The sequence below is a fragment of the Microcaecilia unicolor genome, chromosome 12 (assembly GCF_901765095.1).
Source record: "Microcaecilia unicolor chromosome 12, aMicUni1.1, whole genome shotgun sequence".
NCBI classification, from domain to species: domain Eukaryota; kingdom Metazoa; phylum Chordata; class Amphibia; order Gymnophiona; family Siphonopidae; genus Microcaecilia; species Microcaecilia unicolor.
This window is the reverse complement of record NC_044042.1, coordinates 84737630-84764569: the sequence shown is the minus strand read 5'-3', so window position 1 is coordinate 84764569 and position 26940 is coordinate 84737630. Positions and strand designations below refer to the sequence as shown.

The 26940-nt window shown below is 41.3% G+C and overlaps 1 protein-coding gene across 2 annotated transcripts in view; it reads right to left on the bottom strand.

The window, feature by feature from the left end:
• Positions 1 to 22314, bottom strand: part of LOC115481759 (E3 ubiquitin-protein ligase ZFP91-like) — a 70652-nt gene extending 48338 nt beyond the window's left edge. The window contains exons 1-4 of one of the 2 annotated variants that reach the window (XM_030221137.1): positions 22279 to 22314; positions 15237 to 15434; positions 12244 to 12275; positions 6228 to 7169 (exon numbers count right to left, since the gene is read on the bottom strand). In XM_030221137.1, coding sequence (XP_030076997.1) covers positions 6228 to 7169; positions 12244 to 12275; positions 15237 to 15427 — 1165 coding nt within the window. In that variant the 5' untranslated portion in view covers positions 15428 to 15434; positions 22279 to 22314. Of the gene's footprint in view, positions 1 to 6227; positions 7170 to 12243; positions 12276 to 15236; positions 15435 to 20978; positions 21057 to 22278 lie in introns of those variants that run through there. The other variant, XM_030221136.1, reaches the window with a different exon arrangement.
• Positions 22315 to 26940: the final 4626 nt, after the last annotated feature.

The following is a 26940-nucleotide window of genomic DNA, read 5'->3' as shown; positions in this document are numbered from 1 at the left end:
GTCCTTTGGTCGTGGGAGGAGCCAGCATTCATACTGCACTGGTCCCCCTCACATGCCAGGACACCAACCGGGCACCCTAGGGGACACTGCAGTGGACTTCACAAATTGCTCCCAGGTGCATAGCTCCCTTACCTTGGGTGCTGGGCCCCCCTAAACCCACTCCCCACAAGTGTACACCACTACCATAGCCCTAAGGGGTGAAGGCGGGCACCTACATGTGGGTACAGTGGGTTTCAGGTAGGTTTTGAAGGGCTCACATTTACCAGCACAAGTGTAACAGGTAGGGGGGGGATGGGCCTGGGTCCGCCTGCCTGAAGTGCACTGGACCCACTAAAACTGCTCCAGGGACCTGCATACTGCAGTATGACATTTGAAGCTGGCATAGAGGCTGGCAAAATTTTTTAAATTTTTTTGTTTAGGGTGGGAGGGGGTTGGTGACCACTGGAGGAGTAAGGGGAGGTCATCCCCGATTCCCTCCGGTGGTCATCTGGTCAGTTTGGGCACCTTTTTGAGACTTGGTCGTGAAAAAAAATGGATCAAGTCGACCAAATGCTTGTCAGGGATGCCCTTCTTTTTTCCATTATCGGCTGAGGACGCCCATGTGTTAAGCATGCCCCAGTCCCGCCTTCGCTACACCTCCGACATGCCCCCGTGAACTTTGGTCGTCCCCGCGACAGACTGCAGTTGAGAGTGCCCAAAATCAGCTTTCGATTATGCCGATTTGGGCGACCCAGACAGAAGGACGCCCATCTCCCGATTTGTGTCGGAAGATGGGTGCCGCCCTCTTTCGAAAATGCCCTGATAGGGATAGGTACGTTCGGGGATGGACTTTGAGAAGAACACAAGCAGGTGTTAAATGCATGCAGGTTATTTTACGAGTAGATATGTACTGGTATTAAAACACATACCCCCCCCCCCCCCCCCCAGTTTACTAAGTCGCACTAGCTGTTGTCGAGTGGCAATGCTGACACAGACCACACTCAGGACATTTAAATGGTTTCACTCCCGTGTGTATTCTCTGGTGCATTGTGAGGTTTACCTTCTGACCAAAGCTTTTACCAGACTCTATATATGCAAATGGTTTCTCTCCAGTGTGGACTTTCTGATGCACTGTGAGATTTAAATTACAACCAAAGCTTTTATCACACTTAGAACATGTGAATGGTTTCACTCTATTGTGGATTTTGTGTATTTTGTACATTTTGCATTTGGACGTTTTTTTGTTTGAAAATGGACCAAAAAATAAAACGTCCAAATCACAAAATGTTTTCCCAAACAATATTTTCAAAAGGAAAAGATTGACTTTTTTTTGTTGTTGAAAATGTAAAACGTCCAAATTCAGACTTAGACGTCATATCGAAAATGCCCCTCTATGTAACTTTATAGTGTATCCCCTTAATGTTTGTACTTTTTGAAATAATAAACAATTGATTAACTTTTACCAGTTCCACACCACTCAAGTCTTTGCAGACTATTATAGCCCCTCTCAGTTTTCTCTTCTCCAAGCCCTAACCTCTATCTTTCCTCATATGAGAGGTAGCCCATTCCTTTAATCATTTTGGTCACCCTACTTTTTACCTTTTCTAATTCCGCTTGATGTATTGGAAAGCAAAATATAGATAATTAGCAGCACTGTTCTTTTAGAGAAAGGAAGGCAAAGTTAAGATTTTTAAATTTTTTCTTTTTTTTTCCAGCTATATGATCAGCCTGAAAAACAATTTTAGCAATATATACCGTATTATGATAATTGTATTTGTGTATAATCGGTTTCCTTTGTAATACAATCTGTATCTATGTATTTTATGCATCTAAATATATTTTTTCTGAAATGGGGTCCATAGGTTTCACCAGACTCTCAGAGAGATCCACAGCACAAAGATATTAAAAGGGCCTGTCTAAAGCCTCTGGTAAGGACTGTTGCCAGAGAATGTAGTAAAAGCAGTTAGCTTAGCAGGGTTTAAAAAAAGGTTTGGATAGCTTCAGCCATTATTAAGATGGACTTGGGGAAACTCCACTACTTATTTCTAGGATAAGCAGCATTAAATGTATTGTACTGTTTTGGGATCTTGCCAGGTACTTGTAACCTGGATTGGCCACTGTTGGAATCAGGATGCTGGGCTTGATGGACCTTCGGTCTGTCCCAGTATGGCAGCACTTATGTTCTTATGTTATGTTGCATTTTCAGAAATACCACCCTGTTTAGGGAAAAGGTGAAGAAAGGTAGCGATGGAGTGACATGTTCAATTTGTGCCTTATAACCTGGTGTAAACAAGAAGGTTTTAGATGCATAAGTGGCTGGGGCAATGTATGGAAACAAAGATTATATTGTAACAATGGGTTACATTTTTCTGTGGCAGGAAGGAGGATTCTACATGAGAAATTCAGGCATTATTTACCAGGCATTTAAACTACACAGTGGAGGGGAGGGGTTGCATGTTGAAATGAGTGTAAGATACCACCCCCCCTACCCCCCAAAAGCACAATGACAGTGATGTATTTTAGCTACCCGGGCAACCCAATATCTGGGATTTTTCCAACCCTGACATATATACAAACAAAATACACCCAGTCTCTTCAGATTTGCTCTCACGTCTCAAATTCCCAATTATGCTTACTGTTGCAAGATCCGAGACAACATGGTTTTACCAAAGGGAAATCGTGCCAAACGAATCTCATTGAGTTCTTTGATTGGGTGACAGGAGAACTGAATCAGGGACGAGCTATGGACGTAATCTACTTAGATTTCAGCAAAGCTTTTGACACGGTTTCCCACAGGAGGCTCTTAAATAAACTGGATGGGCTGAAGATAGGACCCAAAGTGGTGAACTGGATTAGGAACTGGTTGGTGGACAGAAGCCAGAGGATGGTGGTGAATGGAATTCGCTCGGAGGGAAAGGTGCGTAGTGGTGTGCCTCAAGGATCGGTGCTGGGACCGATTCTGTTCAATATATTTGTGAGTGACATTGCCGAAGGGTTAGAAGGTAAAGTTTGCCTATTTGCGGATGATACTAAGATCTGTAACAGAGTGGACACCCGGGAGGGAGTGGAAAACATGAAAAAGGATCTGAGGAAGCTAGAAGAATGGTCTAAGGTTTGGCAATTAAAATTCAATGCGAAGAAATGCAAAGTGATGCACTTAGGGAATAGAAATCCTCGGGAAACGTATGTGTTAGGCGGGGAGAATCTGATAGGTACGGACGGGGATAGTATCTGATAGTATCTTGGGGTGATAGTATCTGAGGATCTGAAGGCGACGAAACAGTGTGATAAGGCGGTGGCCGTAGCTAGAAGGTTGTTAGGCTGTATAGAGAGAGGTGTGACCAGCAGAAGAAAGGAGGTGTTGATGCCCCTGTATAAGTCGTTGGTGAGGCCCCACCTAGAGTATTGTGTTCAGTTTTGGTGGCCGTACCTTGCGAAGGATGTAAAAAGAATTGAAGCGGTGCAAAGAAAAGCTACGAGAATGGTAAGGGATTTGCGTTACAAGACGTATGAGGAGAGACTTGATGACCTGAACATGTATACTCTGGAAGAAAGGAGAAACAGGGGTGATATGATACAGACGTTCAAATATTTGAAAAGTATTATTCCGCAAACGAACCTTTTCCGGAGGTGCGAAGGCGGTAGAACGAGAGGACATGAAATGAGATTGAAGGAGGGCAGACTCAAGAAAAATGTCAGGAAGTATTTTTCCACGGAGAGAGTAGTGGATGCTTGGAATGCCTTCCCACGGGAGGTGGTGGAAATGAAAACGGTAACAGAATTCAAACACGCGTGGGATAAACATAAAAGAATCCTGTTCAGAAGGAATGGATCCTAAGGAGCTTAGCCGAGATTGGGTGGCAGAGCCGGTGGCGGGAGGCGGGGCTAGTGCTGGGCAGACTTATACGGTCTGTGCTAGAGCCTGTGGTGGAAGGCGGGGCTAGTGCTGGGCAGACTTACATGGTCTGTGCCCTGAAAAGGACAGGTACAAATCAAGGTAAGGTATACACAAAAAGTAGCACATATGAGTTTATCTTGTTGGGCAGACTGGATGGACCATGCAGGTCTTTTTCTGCCGTCATTTACTATGTTACTATGATACTATGTGTGTTAAAGCACAAAACAGTTGTTTTTAATGTTTGTTTTGATCATCATCAATTTTTTGCGTTGGAGGCAAAAACACATAGTAAAAATTTTTTTAAGTATATTAAAAGCAGGAAGCTGGCAAAAGAATTGGTTGGACCGCTAGATGACCGAGGAGTAAAAGGGGTGATCAGGGAAGACAAAACCGTAGCGGAGAGATTAAATGAATTCTTTGTTTCGGTCTTCACCGAGAAAGATTTGGGTGAGATACTGGTCCCGGAAATGGTATTCGAAGCTGACGAGTCGGAGAAACTTAATGAATTCTCTGTAAACCTGGAGGATGTAATGGGGCAGTTCTACAAACTGAAGAGTAGCAAATCTCCTGGACTGAATGGTATTCATCCCAGAGTACTGACAGAACTGAAAAATGAGCTTGCGGAGCTATTGTTAGAAATATGTAATTTATCCTTAAAATCGAGCGTGGTACCGGAAGATTGGAGGGTGGCCAATGCAACGCCCATTTTTAAAAAAGGTTCCAGAGGAGATCCGGGAAATTATAGACCTGTGAGTCTGATGTCGGTGCTGGGCAAAATGGTAGAGACTATTATTAAGAACAAAATTACAGAGCATATTCAAAAGCATGGATTAATGAGACAAAGTCAACATGGATTTAGTGAAGGAAAATCTTGCCTCACCAATCTACTACATTTCTTTGAAGGGGTGAACAAACATATGGATAAAGGGGAGCCAGATGATATTTTGTATCTGGATTTTCAGAAGGCGTTTGACAAAGTACCTCATGAAAGACTCCAGAGAAAATTGGAAAGTCATGGGATAGGAGGTAGAGTTCTATTATGGATTAAAAACCGGGTAAAAGACAGAAAACAGACAGTAGGGTTAAATGGTCAGTATTCTCAATGGAGAAGGGTAGTTAGTGGGGTTCCCCAGGGGTCTGTGCTGGGACCGCTGCTTTTTAACATATTTATAAATGACCTAGAGATGGGAGTAACTAGTGAGGTAATTAAATTTGCTGATGACACAAAGTTATTCAAAGTCATTAAATCGCGGGAGGATTGTGAAAAATTACAAGAGGACCTTACGAGACTGGGAGACTGGGCGTCTAAATGGCAGATGACGTTTAATGTGAGCAAGTGCAAAGTGATGCATGTGGGAAAGAGGAACCCGAATTATAGCTACGTCATGCGAGGTTCCACGTTAGGAGTCACGGACCAAGAAAGGGATCTAGGTGTCGTTGTTGATGATATGTTGAAACCTTCTGCTCAGTGTGCTGCTGCAGCTAAGAAAGCAAATAGAATGTTAGGTATTATTAGGAAAGGAATGGAAAACAAAAATGAGGATGTTATAATGCCTTTGTATCACTCCATGGTTAAGACCGCACCTCGAATACTGTGTTCAATTCTGGTCACTGCATCTCAAAAAGATATAGTGGAAATAGAAAAGGTGCAGAGAAGGGCGATGAAAATGATAAAGGGGATGGGACGACTTCCCTATGAGGAAAGGCTAAAGCGGCTAGGGCTCTTCAGCTTGGAGAAAAGGCAGCTGAGGGGAGATATGATAGAGGTCTATAAAATAATGAGTGGAGTTGAACGGGTAGATGTGAAGCATCTGTTTACGCTTTCCAAAAATACTAGGACTAGGGGGCATGCGATGAAGCTACAATGTAGTAAATTTAAAACGAATCAGAGAAAATGTTTCTTCACCCCACCCCTAGCTGTCTGTTTGTCTGTCCAATTTAGATTGTAAGGTCTGTTGAGCAGGGACTGTCTTTTCATGTTAATTTGTACAGCGCTGCGTAAGTCTAGTAGCGCTATAGAAATGTTTAATAGTAGTAGTAATAGTAATTAAACTCTGGAATTCGTTGCCAGAGAATGTGGTGAAGGCGGTTAGCTTAGTGGAGTTTAAAAAAGGTTTGGACGGCTTCCTAAAGGAAAAGTCCATAGACCGTTATTAAATGGACTTGGGGAAAATCCACTATTTCTGGGATAAGCAATATAAAACGTTTTGTACTTTTTGGGATCTTGCCAGGTATTTGTGACCTGGATTGGCCACTGTTGGAAACAGGATGCTGGGCTTGATGGACCTTTGCTCTTTCCCAATATGGCAATACTTATGTACTTTTATAATGTTCATTTGGAAACACTCACCTTTCTCAGTCTCTCTATTTGCAGGTTCTTCTTGATTTTCACTATTAGTCTCTATAGCCTCTGCCACTTCTTGTGCCTTCTCTTTCTTGTTGACCTCTGGTACGGCTTGCTCCTGGTCATCAGTTTCTCTTACTTCTGATGCTACTTGATCTTCATTAGTATTTCTAATCCCTGGAACTGTTTTCTCTGCTGTGAGTTCCATATTCAGTTTGCACTGCAAACCATCTTCTTTTGATAGCTCTGTGCAAACAGAGCCTGGCGTCAATCTGGAGTTCTGCAAAGACACTTTCACCTGTTTTGTCACACTCACATCTGGTGTACTTTGGCTAGCTCTTTTAAGCTTAGCTGGCGCTCTCCTTAGAGAGCGCCTGCAATCTGTGGGTGGAACCATGTTAGAGGAATCCGACTCTTCCCTCACCTTAGGCTGTAATTCACTCTGGTATGATGAACCAGCTCCCTCAATAACTTTCTTGCATGCTGTCTCTCCTGCATCCCTCACAACAGCTTCTGATATACAGGCGATCTCTCTGACTGCACCATTGCCTATTTGATTATCACCTTCTCTCTTCTTTTTCTCATTCCAGGTTCTTTGCAAGTTTTCCTTCTGCTTTGTGTTTGCACACTGCCCTGGTAAGACTCGTGATGGACATGGAAGTCTCAAGTGTGCAGCACTGATGTCACTTCCTGTGCTCTTAGTAGTTTCAGTCTCTCTTTGATGGGATGAGGAAACCTCATCCAGACTCCTATGAAGCGAAAAAGACCAGGAGAAGGTATGTCCAGCCAGGCATTCCCAGAGCAGAGTGCCAGCCTCTTTCTTGTCTCCAACAGGCACAGTATGGATCAGGTTTGGAATGAACCCACACTCCTGACTGTGATCATGGCAAAGGACAGCTAGCTGTTGCAAAGCATCACTGGAAACACACAGACCAGTATCCAAGTGTTCTGAAATGAGATGAAACAAAAAAACAAAATATAATTTTATTAACTGCAACAAATTTGAAAACATGAATGAGATGGCCTACATAGAAAGACAAAAATAGATATAAAAAGACAAGGGGGTGGGTGGGGGAAGAGAGAGAGAACCATCCTCTTAACCCTAAAGTTCTTTTACCTGTGGGACTAGCTGGGACTTTTTGTTCAGCACTCTCTACTGGAAAGTGTTAGACAATCACCATGGCACAGTCCTTCTCCAGATCCTCACAAATTTGCATGAATTTTAAATATTTTGAATAATTTAAGTATCAACTGCAAATCTGACCTATTCAAATGTTGTTATGTTTTCCAGATCATTAATGAATAAGTTGCACATTGGGCCCAGCATAGATCCCTGAGGGATTTCATTTTTTTTAATCTCTTTATATTAGGAAAACTGACTGTTCAATCCCCCTTTTTCCTTCCAATCATTTGAACAGTTACTAATCCACAGTAAGAATCGCCTCCTCTCCCATGACCTTTTTTTTGACTTTTGATTAATCATCAAAACAAAAGAATCTCTCATGAGGAACATGAACAAAACCCTTCTGGAAATCCACATATAGTACAATGACTAGTCCTCCTTTACCTACAGTGATGTGAAAAAGTTTTAACCTCCCTTCTTACTTTCCATGTTATTGCATATATGTCAAAAAGAATGGTTTCTAATCTGTAAGGAGTACCCTAGTGGTTAGGGTGGTGGACTTTGGTCCTGAGGAACTGAGTTCGATTCCCACTTCAGGCACAGGCAGCTCCTTGTGACTCTGGGCAAGTCACTTAACCCTCCATTGCCCCATGTAAGCCGCATTGAGCCTGCCATGAGTGGGAAAGTGTGGGGTACAAATGTAACAAAACAAATTGCTCAAAGATCAGAAATATTCAGTGTATATAAGTTATAGATTTGACTACTATGACACATACTTGAGTTCTTATGTTAAAAATCCAATAAAAAGTTAATTGTTAAAAAAAAAATAGAAACCATTCAATGTGACATATGTAATATTAGACAAAATCAGGAGGGAGATTATAACTTTTTCACATCCCTCTGCTACATTCACTGAGCTCTTCTTCATTAAGTCATATTCATCCTTATGACTAGTAATAATTCTATAGTTTATTAATTTATTACAAATCATTGTCTTATTTTAGCAGTTTACAATAAATTGGTTCCAAAAAATATGTAATACAATTATGTTAATATTTATTTATTGAAATTTTTCAAATAATTACAAGCATTACAATACTTGCATAAGAAAGTTGCTTAATTAGAAACTTTTACCAAAGGAAATATTTCTCTCTACATAAATTCCTTAATTAAATCAACAAACGTCCACAGGGGGAGTTCAAAATAGGTTAATGTTGAAGTTTAAACAAAGAAAAATATACACTTAGAGAGATTAGACGTTCGTGTGTTTAGTCCTTTATATACTTTTCAAGCACTGCTACTGCTCCAACTACCCTTCTTGTTGCAATAAATGACTCAAGTTGGGAGGGATCATAAAACACAAATTTTGCAGAGTGGTAGGAAACCAAGCATTTGCGTGGAAACTTTAGAAAAAAAGATGCTCCCAATTGAAGTGTTTCTTGGTTTTTTTGAAGAAATCTTTTCCGATGTACTTGCGCCTCCCTCGAGACATCTGGGTAAATAGAAATTCTCAGTCCCTTAAAGGATTTTCTACAATTTTTGTACAACATTTTAAGTAGAGAGGTGTGGTAGCCATGTTAGTCCACTCTTAAAGGTTATCAATAGAAATCAAACAAAATAAAACATGGAAAAGAAAATAAGATGATACCTTTTTTATTGGACATAACTTAATACATTTCTTGATTAGCTTTCGAAGGTTGCCCTTCTTCCTCAGATCGGAAATAAGCAAATGTGGTAGCAGATAGTATATGTAAGAGAAACATCAAAGCATTACTTTGACTGTCTGACAGAGTGGGAGGGTGGGGGTATGCATGGGGACATCAATATAATATCCAATAATATCCAAACTTTATCTGGTGACAGAGCAACTGTCGCTTCCAAAGTAGCTGATATTATTTGTTCAGTATCACATGTCTCTAACAGATGTAATACAATTATAATACATTAATTTTTAAAATACTTAACACAGACTCAAGAACTGCATCTTCAGAGTCATAAAATGTGGTTTCTGAGGTCAAAATGTTCAGAACATAGGAAGGAGCTTGTTTATCTTCAATAAGACTTCCACCAGAACCATATAAAGAAGATGTAGTGGAATTAGAAAAGGTACAGAGAAGGGCAACAAAAATGATAAAGGGGATGGGACGACTTCCCTAGGAGGAAAGGCTGAAGCGTCTAGGGCTCTTCAGCTTGGAGAAAAGACGGCTGAGGGGAGATATGATAGAGCTCTAGAAAATAATGAGTGGAGCGGAAAGGGTAAACGTGAATAATTTGTTTACTCTTTCCAAAAATACTAGGACTAGGGGGGGCATACGATGAAGCTACAAAGTAGTAAATTTAAAACGAATCAGAGAAAATGTTTGTTCACTCAACGTGTAATTAAACTCTGGAATTCACTGCCACAGAATGTGGTAAAGGCGGTTAGCTTAGTGGGGTTTAAAAAAGGTTTGGACGGCTTCCTAAAGGAAAAGTCCATAGACCATTATTAAAATAACTTGGGGAAAATCCACTGCTTATTTCTGGGCTAAGCAGCATAGAATCAAGAGTTTTGGAAGTGATACTTGATTCTGCTCTTACTTATGATTCAAAGATTAAAGTTTGTGGAAGCGTACTTTTTTTTTTGCATGAGCCAACTGCGCTTATTGTGTTTTTCATCATCACATTTTGCTGTAATCATTCAGATGTTGGTTGTAATGCCTTGTATATTGGGCTAAATGCCAAGCTACTATACAAAATGCAGCTGATTCAAAATACAGCAATACACTTGACTACCAAAAGCTCCACTGGCTTCCTGTAAAGGCACGTATTGTTTTCAAATCAGTTTGTTTAATGTTTCAAGTTTTATGTGGTAATACTTCTATTTTATTCATCCAAACATTTCCCAATATGTACTTTTTTTCTTCCAGATTATGTAATTGTTTTCTATTGAAATTTCCATCAATCAAGGGAATTCGTCTTAAACACCAGTTCGAGGAACTGTTTTCGTATCGTGTAAGCTCTAATTGGAACACTCTTTCCCTGCAAATTTGTTCTGAGACAAATTATATGAATTTATGTAAAAAAACCTAAGACTTATTTTGTTTGATAAATTCTAATGTGTATCATTTGTATTTACTTTGCTGTAATTCCTCATATTGTCTGAGTTATTCTTTTGTTATCCACCTTGAACCTCTTGATGGGACTGCAGTCTACAAATTCATGATCGTATGAGATTAGCTAAAGGTAGGCCCGGGATGTGGGTGGGGGGGCGTGAGGGAAGGGAAGTGTTTCCCTGCTGTTTGGGGGGAAGGGTGTTGGGAGAGGGAGAAATTACTGATCTCCTGATGTGCATCCCGGCCGATATTCAGCCAGGGCCTGTATAAGTATCTTGGATGTTTCTTGGCCAGTCAAACTCAGATATTCAATACCAGTGCCCAGACATATCCCTGCATTGAATATCAGGCCTAAGGCTGACCTCCACCAGCTGAATATTGGCTGGATAGTGGCTTTCACCTATAGAAAATATCATGACCATGACTGTCCATAACTTATAAAATTAGGCAAGTTTTTGAAGCATAAACAAATCAGCTAATCTCATGAGGATTCCAGAAAAAAAAAAGGAATGCTACAGAAACTTATTAATTATCAGACTTTAGGTATAGGAAGGAATATTTTTCATCTGGTTTCTGAATTGTGGTATACCAAAACCTCAACCCATACATTTACGCCGATGATGTAACGATCTACATCCCATTCAATCAAGACCTAAAAGAAATTTCCAATGACATCAACCAAAGCCTACACATCATGCACTCCTGGGCAGATGCCTTTCAGTTAAAACCCAATGCCTAGTACTTACACCTCAACACAACATGAGCAAATTCACCACCATTAGCACACCAAAATTAAACCTACCCGTCTCGGAGACCTTGAAAATTCTTGGTGTTACCATTGATCGGCACCTAACACTTGAGAATCACACGAAAAACACAACCAAAAAGATGTTCCAATCAATGTGGAAATTAAAAAGAGTAAGACCATTCTTCCCGAGGACCATCTTCCGTAATCTGGTACAATCATTAGTACTCAGTCATCTAGATTACTGCAACTCACTCTACGCTGGCTGCAAAGAGCAAATACTCAAAAAACTCCAAACAGCCCAGAACACAGCAGCCAGACTCATATTTGGAAAATCAAAATACGAGAGTGCAAAACCCCTATGAGAGAAGCTACACTGGCTCCCACTCAAAGAACGTATCACGTTCAAAGTATGTACCCTAGTACATAAGATCATCCAGCCTATATGTCAGACTTGATAGACCTACCATCCAGGAATGCTATAAAATCTTCTTGCACATTCCTTAATCTTCACTTCCCCAACTGTAAAGGTCTAAAGTACAAATTAATGCACGCATCAACTTTTTCTTATACGAGCTCACAGTTCTGGAACGCATTGCCACGTAACCTGAAAGCGGTCTATGAACTGACCAACTTCCGGAAACTACTAAAGACCCATCTCTTCGACAAGACCTATCACAAAGACCAAGTCATGTGAAACTCCTACATATACCCTGAATGTAAAATTAATGCCTTCTGTCTTCACTATTATGTATTCTATTACCATACAACCCAAATCCTTCTGTAACACCAAATGTCTACTCTCTTCTCATTTCCACTATCTGTGAATGTATTGTAAGCCACATTGAGCCTGCAAAGTGGTGGGAAAACGTGGGATACAAATGCAATAAATAAATAAATAAATATCAAACACAAATAATAAATGAAGGACTTTTTTTGCCTTCTACTGGATTTTCATATAGCGACTACCGAAAAGAGAATTAGAATAAACCAAATGGCCTCAGATTCATTCAACCAAGAGAATAATGCAATTACATTAACCAACAACCACTCATACTTTACCTGTATATGTGATTCCAGCCGAACAGCTGTATCTGTGGAGACAGTGAGAGACATTTAGGTGAAATTAGGTATTATAGATAATCCTGATTGGCTCTAAGTACTTGCTACTTTGCAAAGATTATATTATAGTTTAGTTTATTGAGTCTGATATACCATCTTTACATCAACACCAGGCAATTCACATTATAAGAACAAAAAAATAAAAATAAAAGACAGACACAAAGCAAGTAGGTACAGAGTTACATACTAGAAATATCAGAGAAGAGGCTCCAGGGAGAAGCACCTATTGATGTCTCCTCCAAAAAATCTGATGCTCTAGGATAAGATCAGTACTGGACTGCAATCATTATCACATTAACTTTAATGCTGCATCCAAGGGGATAAATCCCAAATATGCAGAGAACAGCCAGAAAAATAAATATCAAATGTTGTCTGCTACGCTGTGACAATTTTCTCTCTGCTCAACGTTCCCCAAGTTTCCAGATCTTGACAATTTTTTGTATTTTTATATTTTCACTGAATTAAAAAAAAGTTTTGTGACATCTATTTACCAAATGTGGAGCCCCATCTTAGAAAGGAGATGAAGAGGGAACTCAAACATCCAGAATTCTCTCATAAAACAGGTGCAGGGCTGCATATTGATGATTCCCCATTGCCAGCAGAAGCAACGATTTCAAAAAGCTGCACGTGAGGAAAACAAACATGCAACCCCCCCTCCTCCCCAAATACACACATTTACATGGAAACAGCTTTTCAAAATCAATGCTCCCGCTCTCCATATGTCCTGATCCTGCAGTACATATCCATTCCTCTCCCCAATCACCAACTCCACCCAGAAGGATTCAGACTCCCATGCTTGGAATCTCCCTCCCCTGACAACAATTTCCATTCAAGGTCCTCCCCTAATAGACCCCACCTAACCCCCAATTTCTATCCCAACCTTACTATGGTCCCTGGTGTCTAATGGTAGCAGCAATGATGCTCACTCGCTCCTGCTCATAAAGCCCTGGGTTCTGTAATGGCCACAGCAACCCCTAGCTGGTATTACTATTAGGGGTCAGGTAGCCAAATAAGGACAATATTGCCCATTAGACATCAAGGACCCTGGTAATGCTGCAGATGAGGGGGGGGGGGGGTGGAATCAGAGATCGGAAGGCATGAAAGGGGTAGGGAGGATCTGGGCACTGCCCCTATAGCTGGCACTTATGCATGCCTGAAGGCAGGTGTGAAGGCCAACATCTAGAATTTTTTTCATCAAATGGATTCCCCCTGTAAGATGAAGAATCCACATTTATATGTTAGACCTACCCAAACCACTTCCTTTCCCTCTCCTACCAAGGTTCCTGACAAAGTAAATGTGGTGAGCATCACTAAATGTAAATACTGTATATACTTTATTTTTTTTTTAAACTTTTTTATTAGGATTTATTTACTGCCTTTTTTGAAGGAATTCACTCAAGGCAGTGTACAGCAAGAATAAGTCAAACACAGGGTAATAGACAATTAGAATAGTAAAATTATTCAAATAACAATAATGCTGTACAGTGCCTTGGGTGAATCTCTTCATAAAGGCAATTAATAAATACCTATCAACAAATAAATACATATAATGTATGGCGTGGAGGGGCATTTTTGAAAGAAATGTCCATGAATTTTTGAACTTTTACAAAGAAGTCCAAATTCTGAAGAGGGGAGAAGGTTATTTTCGAAAAAGATGGACATCCATCTTTTGTGTTCGAAAATACCACGGTCGTCCTGCAATTTGGACGTCTTTGTGTTCGAAAACGGCCAAAAATCAAAGACATTAGACTTTATGAAAAAGGTAGCAGATACTCTAGCTTCTATGTCATCTTTGAACTCTCTTGATATCTTTTTTAGTTTCTGCTGAGGGTCGTGATGGCTACAGTAGTGTTTTTACGTTTAAATTACCTATCCATGTTACTCAACAAAATGCTTTCCATTTCTAATTCCACTGTAGCCCCAACTGATCCCCTTCCAATTTACTTTCTAAAACAAATCTCCGATTCATGTTTACCAATTTTACATTCCATAATTACTACCAGTCTTTCTGTAGAACCATTTCCTACCTCCTGGAAGCAGGTTTCTGTTTTTCTGTGTTTGAAGGACCCCTGAACTAGACTTATGGACCCTCCAATTATCATCCTGTTTCTCAATTGCCATTTCTCTCTAAAATTATCAAAACAAATTGTTGCACAATAGTTAACAAAGTTCTTTCATGCCTTGCACCCCTCTCAGACTGGCTACTGCCAATTCTCTACTCACTCTAACCGACTACATTTACCTATTCCTTGATGGAGGAAAAGAACTTTTGCTTGCCTCCTTGGATCTCAGCGCTGAATTCGACTTGGTAAACCATAGTATTCTTATTATTCAATTGGTGGTTAGGAATATCAGAAGCAGCATTGTCATGGCTCATATTCCACTTGCCAAATAGAAAATTTTCAGTTTGTTGGCTAATACTGTATCCACAACACAGCGCTTTTCTTGAGGAGTTCCCCATCTAGCCTGGGCCCCATTCTCTTTAATATACTCTTAGCATTATTGCTTCAAACACTTGGGATCATTTACATGGATGACATCTAGCTGTTGGTCCCCTTAGAAGTTAGGACTATATCATTTGTTACAGATATATCTAATAAACTAGATGTTATTGCAGAATGGTTCAAAGACAATAGCCTTAAATTAAACCCTTCCAAGAAAGTCACCCTTTTCATCCCGTTAATGGGGACAGCAACAGGATGCTGGGGTTGATGGACCTTCGGTCTGTCCCAGTATGACAACACTAATGTTCTTATAACTCCCAAATCTAAGCAAATTAACTTCTGCTTGCAACTCTTGTGGAAGGGAATTCCACATCTGCAGGCCTGCAACCAAAATAACTGTCTCCATATTGAAACTACAGGGTTGCTCTGGACATAGAGAGCTAGAGAAAAGAAACAGGGAGAAGCTATAGATGGTGGTGAGGTACATACCTGTCCAGCAGGAACTTTGCAAGTTGTGAGTGTAATGAGAATCCCAGCTTCTCCTTTAATTCACACCATTGATCCAGGTGAGCTCCAATCCGGATTCGGCACTTACCACGCCGTGCATCTAGCTCTTTACGTTTCTGCTTTCGCAACTCTTCTGAAGTATGCCGCTGACTATGACAGCTACCAGGGTCCATGGTGAAGCTGCAGAGAGAAACACTTCAGTGACTGATCCTTCTTGGGGTCTGAAGGAAATCGATGGGGGTATTCACTATCATTAACTAAGCAAACAAAGGATATGTCCTTTCTGAACATGGGGGAGATATAGTCAAACCTCCTGGCTACTATTTCATTCACTTTTCTGTCCTTTTAAACTATACCTGTTCTCTATCATTTCCCTTTCGGGTTAGCATATGCTAAGGAAATAAAGATAAAAAAACCTTTTTTGATGTAATCCCTCTAGGACTTGGAAAGGATATTGACAACACATTGCGAACATTACAGAATTTACCTGCAGATGACCGACTTATAAGAAGACTTATATACTGAGGTACTAGGCCATTTAAGATTTTAAAGACCAAGATCAGACGTATTGTCACATTTTGGACTGTTTGAAGTCTCTTCAACAGGACATAAGAAATTCCTACATACACAATGTTGCAAAAGTCTAATTTACTTAAGATCAATAATTGCACCACCAGGCTAAATTGGTCCTGACATACTTTTTTTTATAATCTTCAAGATCAAGAAGGAATTTTTTTTTTTTTTTTTTTACTAGATTGTTAACCTGATTCCCCCTGGATAATTTGTGATCCAAAGTAACACCCAATAATTTCAAGGCCCGTTCTAATGTATAATCTATTCCATCTATTCTGAGAAGCGAATTCTCATTTGATTTAGAATTCAAGACTATTAATAAAAATTTGGTTTTATCCTTGTTCAGCTTCAAATAATGAAAGAAAAACAATAAGGAATCTTTTGGAGTACATCTTGCAATTTGCAGTCAACTTTAAACAGCACAGAGATACCATCTGCATAGATGGAAACTTGATAGCCTGCTAATTCCAACTTTCTCCCAAGGGAAGCCAACAGTACATTGAGCAATGTTGGTGATATGGGAAAACCTTGCAGCACTCCGGGCAATGAAGAACACTTCTGAGAAAGAACTCCCTAAATCATAACTTTATATATTCTGAATGATAGAAATCCCCTAAACCAACTCAATACTGCACTACATATTCCTATATCATCCAGAACCATAAGTAGTACCTCATGATCAATGAGATCAAATACAATGGAAAGATCCAATTGTATAAGAAAGGTCTGTTGTCCCTTACTCATAAATTGCCTACATTGATAAAAAAAAAACAGTCAACAATGTCTCAGTACTGTGAGCTGAACATAAGCCAGATTGAGACGTATGCAGTATATCAAAACGCTCTAGATGATCTACCAGTTGATTTGTAGGCAAGTGACCAAGGGCTATCAGCACTTACGAAAGAGCCATGGGAGAAGGCAAGAGGAAGAAAGCCAGTGAAGAAGTTCTGGGGGGAAAGGGAAGGAAAGCAGATATGTAGTAAGGGGGAAAGGGGAAGAGGAATGACACTCAAGAAGGGGCCCTGGGGGAAGAGCAGGAGGCAAATAATTGGGGGTGGCAGCGAAAAAGAAACAGAGGTGGGGGATCAAGCATAGGGGAAAGCAGGGTACTGAGCCATAGCGTTGGGCTACAGGAAAGGGCAATGTGGGAGGTCAGTAGGGAAAACTGACTGCCTGAGATTATGAGGAAAGAGGGCAGAGATGGAGACCAAGGATCAAAGCAGTTATGGGAGGTGGAGAGAGTAGAGGACAGGGGAAAGGCAGTTTGAAAGGAGGAATTCCCTGCTACATTTCACTGTAATTAAGTTTCTATGCTGCAGAAACTGGAATGGCTTCTCCCATGGAAACACACTGGACCGTTTATTGGGGTGGGGGATAATTTCTCTAGAATCTCAGTCCAATCTGGCCCATTTTATGGTTCAAAGTGTTTAGTCAGAAAAGCCACAAAGAAATTACAACAAGAAGCAACTACGTTATTAGTGCTATTTCTTAGAAAAACTCTCACACCTAATGTCCAATCCCAACTCCCCCCTCCCAAATCCCCGCCATCCCCCAAACCCCTTCAGGTACCTTCCCGCACCCCTACTTGCAAAAAAACCCCACCCCATTTCCCCCGATTCCACTACAAGTTCAATGTATTTAAAACAAAGCTCCGAGCTTTTTGATGCAAGGAGTAAATATAATTATTCCATACAGAAATGACTTCCTTCGTTTAAAAGTGCGATGAGCATCCCTTAGTTCTAGAAGTATGACACTGTGAAGTTGACTTCTGCTTTGCCAAAAAGATGGGGAGCCTGCCCAACCCAATGTTGAAAGATACATTTTTTTCACCAGAGTACATGCCTTCCAAACAAATAAGCGAGCACCCACTCCCGCAACATGAAAGGCGGCACCTAAGAGGGAGCATGAGATAGATTGACCCACTATTCTCATTAGATAACTAAAGAGCCTTTTCCAAAAGACCAGGATAGGAGGACATATAGTATGAAAAAAATAATCTGGGAACCCTGGCATTTAAGACAAAAGTGAGACAGGCTGTATACCAATGTGATATGCTTGTCGTTGTGCAACACAGTCATGGAAAAGCGCCTTAAATTGGCATTCTCTCAAATCAGCAGCAAAGATGACGGATGGAATATTAGCGATATGCGGTGCAGATCCATGGTCAGTATCTCATCCAAATCTTCTTCCCATTTACGAACCAGAGCCCCCAGATTTACCCGACCGCGCTTCTGAATCAATCGATTATGCAGCTCAGAAACTGACAGCCAATCATCCGATGGCGATTCTAGCCAGGATCGTAAAGTTTTGCCAGATTGTATGACAAGGGAGAGAGACTGAATATAGTGCTGTAATTGAGTACAGGCAAATTAATCAAATGATCGGACAAAAGAGGTCTGAAGCAGACTCTGGGCAAGTCACTTAACCCTCCATTGCCTCATGTAAGCCGCATTGAGCCTGCCATGAGTGGGAAAGCGCAGGGTACAAATGTAACAAAAATAAAATAGATACTATTGGAGATTCTACATGGAATTTTGCTACTATTGGAGATTTGGAGATTCTACATGGAATGTTGCTATTCCACTAGCAACATTCCAACATTCCATGTAGAAGGCTGCGCAGGCTTCTGTTTCTGTGAGTCTGACGTCCTGCACGTACGTGCAGGACGTCAGACTCGCAAAAGCCTGCGCGGCCACATTGGTGATCTGCAAGGGCCGAATTCTACATGGAATGTTGCTAGTGGAATAGCAACATTTCATGTAGAATCTCAAATAGAAGCAACAGTGGAGGAGTGGCCTAGTGGTTAGGGTGGTGGACTTTGGTCCTGAGGAACTGAGTTCAATTACCACTTCAGGCACAGGGAGCTCCTTGTGACTCTGGGCAAGTCACTTAACCCTTCATTGTCCCCATGTAAGCCGCATTGAGCCTGCCATTTGTGGGAAAGCGCGGGGTACAAATGGAACAAAAATAAATAAATCATTAAAGTTCACTAATGTATCCCTTGTTGTCAATACATGGTTCAACAACGGATCCCTCCCCTTTCCCAACGGATAAACACAGCAGAGAACAAACCGGGGAGGAAATACAGATTGCCGCGTATAGGGATCAGGTCAGAACTGTGGGAGATCTTGTGTCCAGAGTCTCACCAAATCTTTCCCAACTGAATGCAAGGGGCCCAAAATTAGACTTTTCTTTAGGTGTTGGGGAACAGACTGCGCATGCACATGTAACAGGGACAGGGGAGCCCAAGGGGCCAAGAAGTCCCATTCAAAAGAAATAGGTGTATAATCAGAGGGGTCAAGAATCCAATCTTTTAAGTGATGTAAAAGACATGCTTTATTATAGCACCCCAAATCTGGCCCATTTTAAAACAATGCTTGTCACCTTTTTTCCCCAGCCCAAAATTGATCAAGCTCCATTACATTTTTTGGAATGCTATTTTGCCTCACACACTTTCGACCCCTTATATATAATTCTTTCCATGTTCCGCTGGGTTGCAAAGAACAAAAGGTGGGTTATTAGACTAGACTGGAATATGGAAAAGAGTTGGAGCTTGACACAAGAAGTCTATTCCAGGCATAGAAAGAGAAAAGCTGGAGTCAAGAATTAACAATGGAGACGGGAACATATAAAGAGTGACTTGCGTGATGGATGGAAATCCACACGGGAGGATGTAAAGAGTGATAAGAGAGGAGTGGTAAAGTAGCAAGGAGCTGCAGAATTAATGTACTTAAGACTGTCTGCCCACTAGAGCCAGAGGAAGTACCTGAATTTACTGTGTAAAGCACTTCAGTTGTAGCGCAGAAAAGCGGTATATCAAATCTATTACCCTTTACTTTTGCATAAGAGAAGTTTGAATTGTATGTGGAAAAAGATGAGACAATCTACATTGAGGGAAAAAGATTATAGAGTCATAGTGGCCTGCAGCATTTAGCAAAGAAAGCATTTACATACTTTCCTCTTATTTCCTACATAACTTTTCACTCATTTCTTTATAACATAAGTTACTTACGATTCCATCTCACTTATATATCAAATCACATGCTGCAAAATCTTTTTGCTTCTCTTTGGTAGCATCTACATTATGGAACTCTCTTCCTAAGGAGTTTAGATTTGAACTTTCAATTACTAAATTTAAAGCACTTTTATGGATTTTATAATAATGTGAACTGCTTAGTTGTAATGATTTGTGATATATTAAATAAAAGTTAACTGTGAACAACAATGGTTACAACTACTCAGATCGTTCTGATTCCTAATGAAGACAGTTGCACCGAAACAAAGTACCATGTTGAGTCCTTCTGAGCTTCCACTGTTTTGGGGAATTGCTCTTATAAAGACCTGACTGTCTAGGTTTTATTATAATAAACTTTATGTTTGTTATGTTTTTACTCCTAGGTTCCTTTTTATAATTATAATTATTTTTTTATTGGTCCTCTTCTACTTCTTTTTCGATTGTATTCTGTCATGGGGAATTGTTTTCTCCTTTTTTGATGTTTTGCTGAAGAAAGAGATATCATGTAGGAGAATTTTACTAAATAGAGAAAGATGGTTCAGTGGGAGACCCATAAAGAACAGTTTGCAGTAGCCTAAGCAGGATGAGCATTTTGCTAGCATATTCAGAAAGGATGGAACACTCTTTAAACAATGATAAAAAGGAAACAAAGACAAATTTTTAGCAGTGTTTTAGATGTGTGTAGGGAAGGAGAAAATGAGGGAGAGGGCTGTCCACAGAGACAGGGAAGAGGAAAAGTGGATTTGGGATGAGAGATAAGATGGTTCATCTTTTGTTAAATATGAAGTACTGGTGGAACATCCAAGGCCACAAAGTCAGGCAAGCAGGTGAAAGTAAGAACTGGATTTCTGGTAAAATCTTTGGTATGATGAGGTTGATTTTGGCATTAGTAGCATAAAAACGGTCTTGAAAGACCTGGGAGCAGATCAGTGTGCTAAGGAAATAAGGGTAGAAAGAGAAGGAAGGTTACAGAATAATAGTGGTGGACAACTATCAGAGAATAGCTAAAAACTAGGGTTACCATATTTGTGGAAACAAAAAAAGAGAGGACAGAAAACATAAAAATGGTTGCTACCTTTGCTAAAGATATATTTAATTGTAGTTAATGAACACACATCAGACAGTGACTTACTCACATTATAGCAGTAGACATTCTACTTTTCAAGAACTTCTGGATTTGAGTTTGACTCAGTCTTAGCTTAAGCGTAATTATCATAAGGGCGTGTATCCCTTTGGCTGGCTTCTGAGATACGTGTGAAAGTCTTTGCATGACATATGCTTAAAATCGTGCTGCACAAACAAAATTGCTTTGACAGATTCAACCAGCAGGGAAGCAGAGAGGGGATCAGCATTGCCTTTTTCTCTCTTTAACACTCCCATGTATCCAGTTTGACTAATAAGCCAGAGACGGTTTCTCTCATTACTAGCCGTTAAGCCCGTTAAAACGGGCGAGATTTCCAGCTACCCTCCTCGCCGCCGCTCCCTCCCCCCTCCGTGCCGGTGCCCCTGCACTGACCTGACAGCACCTCTCACTGAGATCAGAGGCGCTGTCAGGTCAGTGCAGGGGGCCCGATATGGAGACGGGGGGGGGGGGGGGGGGGAGCGGCGGCGGGGATGGGGGGTGGAGGTTGGTGCGCGCGATGTTCGTTTCCAGGCTCCAGCGGCAGTGTCCGACAGTCCGACTCCATTTCCCTCTCTGTTCCGCCCTCTGACATCATCACGTCTTGACGCGACGGCGGGACAGAGAGGGAAGTCTCTACTGTGCATTTGCAGGTGAGTCCATCACTTGCCATTTATATGTTTGATGTGAGTAGGTGTATTGGTCATAGGCACATAAAAGAAAAAGAGGACATTTGCCTAAAAATTAAAAATCCTGTAGGACATATCTGAAGGTGTCCAAAACGAGGACATATGGTAACCCTACTAAAAACAGCATTGGAGAGGCAGGAAGTAAGCCAAGATAGTGCAGAGTCTTAAAATCCAGATGACTACAATATGTGTAGGTGGAGATGGTTAGCAGCTGTGTGAAAAGCAATGGATAAGTAAAGGAGGAAGGCGGCTGAGGAAAGCCCCTTGCACATGAAAAAGCCAGTAGAGATTCATCCAATGCAACACTCAATCTCAGGACACTCAGTTCTCAGTCCCCCCCAACACCACTCCAATTAACATCACCCTTTCTAGTAGCAGTCAATCAGTGCACCCCATCCCTGGCTGCATTAAACTGCTGCAAGATACCCAGTCACACACATTGGGCTCCCTCAAGCATCCTGGGACCAGGGACCCCTCCTCACATGATGAAATTCAGAGAATATGGACCCTCCTCAGTAGCATCCAAGGACCTGACCTCCTCCCCCGTGGTTTGGCATCTCTGCGTCTCTCTCTCTCTCCCCGGTCTGGCATTTACCCGCCCCGCCCCCTTCCTACCTTTAAACTTACCTTTGAGGTCTCCCACGGTTCACCCAGGCAGCCTGCTGTGACCGGTCCGCCGGAAACAGGAAGTTGCGTCAGAGGGGAGGACTCTGCCGGGTCTATCGGTCACAGCATCGCCGGTGAAGGCGGAAACCTGAAAAACATAAGTTGAAGGGTGGGACGGGGAAATTGAGAAACAGGGAGCGATGGCGGACTTTGAGCATCTGCCTCATAGATCATTTGGGTACGTTGATCCCTGGAGTCGGGCCGGCTTCGACGTCATTGAACGCTGGGTTTGAGTTGTGCGGGTGCTCCTGGAGGAAGGGCGCAGGAAATCCCAAAGGACAGACCTCTAGCATTTCTATAGCGCTACAAGGCGTACGCAGCGCAGCACAAACATAGAAGAAAGACAGTCCCTGCTCAAAGAGCTTACAATCTAATAGACAAAAAATAAAGTAAGCAAATCAATTAATGTGAACGGGAAGGAAGAGAGGAGGGTAGGTGGAGGCGAGTGGTTACAAGTGGTTATGAGTGAAAAGCAATGTTAAAGAGGTGGGCTTGTTAAATACAGGATTTGTATATATTTCTCATGGTCTTGCAGGTTGCATAAAATTCAATTGTAGGTTGCTCACCCCTGTTGTAGTTGTGTTCCTAGGGTCTGCATTTGGGCAGAGCTGTTGCATAAATGTGAATCAGTTATTTTGGGCAAAAGGTAAAAAAAAAAAAAAAGGATACAGCGGGATCCTCCCGGATTCGAATTAAAAACCTTTAAAAGTTAATTTTTTTTTAATGCCGCAGATCTGGCTTTTACACCGTCCCGTTATTTTGTGTGAGAGCATGTGTATGCTGCTAGCGATTACTGCAGGAGCCTGTTGTATAAAGGTACTTAAAACTAAAAGCATAACTTTTCTTTACAAAATAAGTGTGGGTTGACTTGCACTGTGTTGGCAAATTGAGATACTTTTACTGGCTTAATATGCAGAAAGCAATCTATAAAGGATGTGCCTCCCTTCTCAATGAGAGATTTATTTATTTATTATTTATTGCATTTGTATCCCACATTTTCCGGCCTATTTGCAGGCTCAATGTGGCTTACATAATAACCGTGGTGGCGATCGCCAGTCCCGTATAGCAGATATAGAGTGACAATGTAGAGTTCATGTAGGATAAACACATCAGGGAATAAGGAGGACGGGTTGAGTTGTGATCAATTTGAGTCGTAGTTTCATTGTGATTGTGAGATCCAGGCATTTAAGTTGGGTCATCAGGGTATGCCTGTTTGAATAAGTAAGTTTTTAGTGATTTCCGAAAGTTTGATAGGTCGTGAGTTGTTTTCAAAGTATTTGGTAGTGCGTTCCATAATTGCGTGCTTGTAAAGGAGAAGCTGGATGCATAGGTTGATTTGTATTTAATTCTTTTGCAGCTTGGATAGTGTAGGTTTAGGTATGTGGGTGTTGATCTTGTGGTGTTTCTGGCTGGAAGGTCAGTGAGGTCTATCATGTATCCCGGGGTCTCACCATAGATGATTTTATGCACAAGGATGAACTCCATAACTGTATTAACAGCTGCCCTAGTCATGTGGCTGTGACATGGTGAACTAGGCAAAGTACCTGAAATGGAACATCTGTACATCTAATAAAACTAGGCAAAATCTTTGAACCTTAAATAACTGAACACAAAGATGAATTTAAAGAAATCTGACACGTTTATTTTTGTGGAAAAAAATTCTTTCTCCCCCCCCCCCCCCCTGTTGGGTGAATACAGACCCTAATTTATTATGTGGTGATGGTCAGGCCTTAAATCTCTCTTGGTTGATTTACCTTGTTGTGTTCTTAAACTTGCTGTTATTGAGTTTGTTGCAGACAGTGAAATACCTTTTTATTGGACCAGTGTAAGAATTTTGCAAAAGTTTACTGAAATAAGAATTTTTCAAACAAGCATTGTGTTTACTTTCCAAGGTGCCAATTTTTCATCCTTACTCATAAAAAAAACCCCAACAAAATTTAGTTTTATTTTAAAATTGAATTTCTTACTCTTTATCTAATTTACAGAACAAGTCTGTCAAGAGGGAAGGTCCCCTGAGTGCAATATCAAAATAAATTGTTGGTAAGAAGTGCTGCAGATGTAAGTGGTAGGTTGCCAGATGCTTACTTTGCTTCACACCATCCTTATGCACTGGGTAATTCCACTACAAGAAGGAAGGGCCCTATTCCATTGATTAGTGGGAGCACAAGACATTGCATGAGAGTTTGCTTATTACCCTTTGGAGAATTATTATGCACAACTGTGTGATGCAGAATTCTCCCCATATAATTTTGGAGTGGTATACAGAATTTGGGCAGCTGGTGGGATCAAAGAACTTAACAGCGGGACTCCTCAGTTTGTTTTTTCCCAATTTCCTCTTTGCAGTGTCTTCATTTTAGTGCAGGGAGTGACTCGGATTCTGGGATAGCAGTGTTCCGTTTGAGCTTTGCAGTTCATGTAATCTGCTATTCTTGTGAGAATGAAACAAGAACTCAGCTGGAGAATACAGGCATCCTATGAATGTAACACAGGGTGAGCTCTGTAGTGCCTGAATGTGAGCCATTCTGTGCACTAAAGAGGATATGCTGCAGAGAGAGAAAAGCAACTGAACTGTTGGGGCGGAGCCAGCTCCTGGCTGTTTCAGCTGAGAACTGTCCACTTCTTGGGGGAGGGCAGAAGAGCCCACTGGCTAACTGTGGGCCAGAGGTGGGAGAGGGGAGCCAGGCTCATAAGCACCGCCATACTGGGAAAAGACCAAGGGTCCATCAAGCCCAGCATCCTGTCTCTGACTGCGGCCAATCCAGGCTTCAAGAACCAGGCAACCCCCCCCCCCCCCAAAAAAAAAAATGATTTTTTTAAAATAATGTTCAATGGACTCTTCCCTCAGGAATCTGTCCAAACCCCCCTTAAATTCCGTAAGGCCAGCTGTTGTCACTACATTCTCCAGAGTCCAACTACACACTGAGTAAAGAAAAACTTTCTCCTATTTGTTTTAAATCTACCATATTCTAGCTTCATCTTGTGTTCCCTGGTTCTATTGTTGTTTGAAAGTGTAAAAAACGCTTCACATCTGTCCGCTCTACTCTACTCATTATCTTGTAGACTTCTATCATATCACTCCTCAGCCGCCTTTTCTCCAAGCTGAAGAGCCCCCTAACCTTCTTAGCTTTTCCTCATAGGGGAGTCATTCCATCCCTTTTATCATTTCTGTCACCCTTCTCTGCACCTTCTCCAATTCCTTTATATCTTTTTTGAGATGCGGCAACCAGAATTGGACACAATATTCAAGGTGCGGTCGCACCATGGAGCAATACAACGCCATTATAACATCCTCGTGTTTGTTTTCCATCCCTTTTCTAATCTAATAATACTCAACATTCTGTGCGCTTTCTTAGCCGCCACAGCACACTGAGCAGAAGTTTTCAACATCTTATCAACGATGACTCCCAGATCCCTTTCTAGGTCTGTGACTCCTAACGCAGAACCTTGCATGACATAGCTGTAATTCGGGTTCCTCTTACAACTAGAGCTGCCTAAGGGAGAGGAGCCAGCTACTATGGAATGGGAGAATTCAAAGGTTGCCCTGCCCAGCACTTGAAGGCAGTGGGGGAGGCCACACTGGGGCATGGTGCTGAGAGGTGGGAGAAACTGCCAACCCTGCTCCTTACAGGGTTCCCTCTGTGCTGTGAAAAGGCAGGTGATTTGTGGTATTGGTTTGATATGCAAAGACTGTCCATGAAGATTTGTTCTGAACTGTTGTGCTATATTGGAAGTGTGATGAACTCTTACTAATCCCTTCTGAAGTAGGGGGAAGGGAAAGCTAATGCCCTAATAGAAGACCTGAGGTCTTGAGGAGCTGAGCGTTTGCTGAGGGATTTTGGGACCTGGACTGTACCTTTTTCTTTTGAAGACTATATTAAGAGGGCTGTACCTTTTGTTTTGAAGAGTATATTATGATTTTTGGTAAAAAAAATTGCCTTGATAATGAAATACTTTGGCCCTGAGTCCCAGTATCAGCAGCATTCTGTCTGGGAGCCCTGCAGGCTTGCTGGCTCCACCCAAGAGGAGGAAGCGGACCCCCCCCCCCCCCCCTTTACAGTATTCACCAACATCCAAGACACAAAACACAACCACAAAAGGTGAAGAAATAGGTATTTTTATGTTGTCAAGGAAAATGTGTTTCAATTAATTAATTCAGAATAAACACAGTTTATATCTAATTGCTCAACCACCCTTAGAATTCACCTTTGGGTTTAAAAAGCAAAACCATGTGCATGCAAGGGCTGGATAAATGAATTAAAACAAAGTTTAAAGTAAATGCCCTTAATATGGAATACTTGGTAACAATAATAATGGAATATTCACATAGCAGGCAGCCTGAGCCAACAGATTTATTTTCGACTGAACATAATTCACTTTGTATGAACTTGGTGGCTAACAGTGTGCTGAACTGGACAATGGTGGCACATTTAGACTGCCTCTGGACAGAACTTCTGCATGAAGGCAGCCCCTACCTCATTATTCAATATCTCTCTGTAAAATAGCAGTAATAAAAAAGGCAAGTGCGTTTTTATAATAAACTGCATTCCATAAAATAAAAAGGAGCAAGTTCCCACATGTCATCTTCTTCTTTTGATGTAGGCATAGGAAAAAAAGACATTGTGT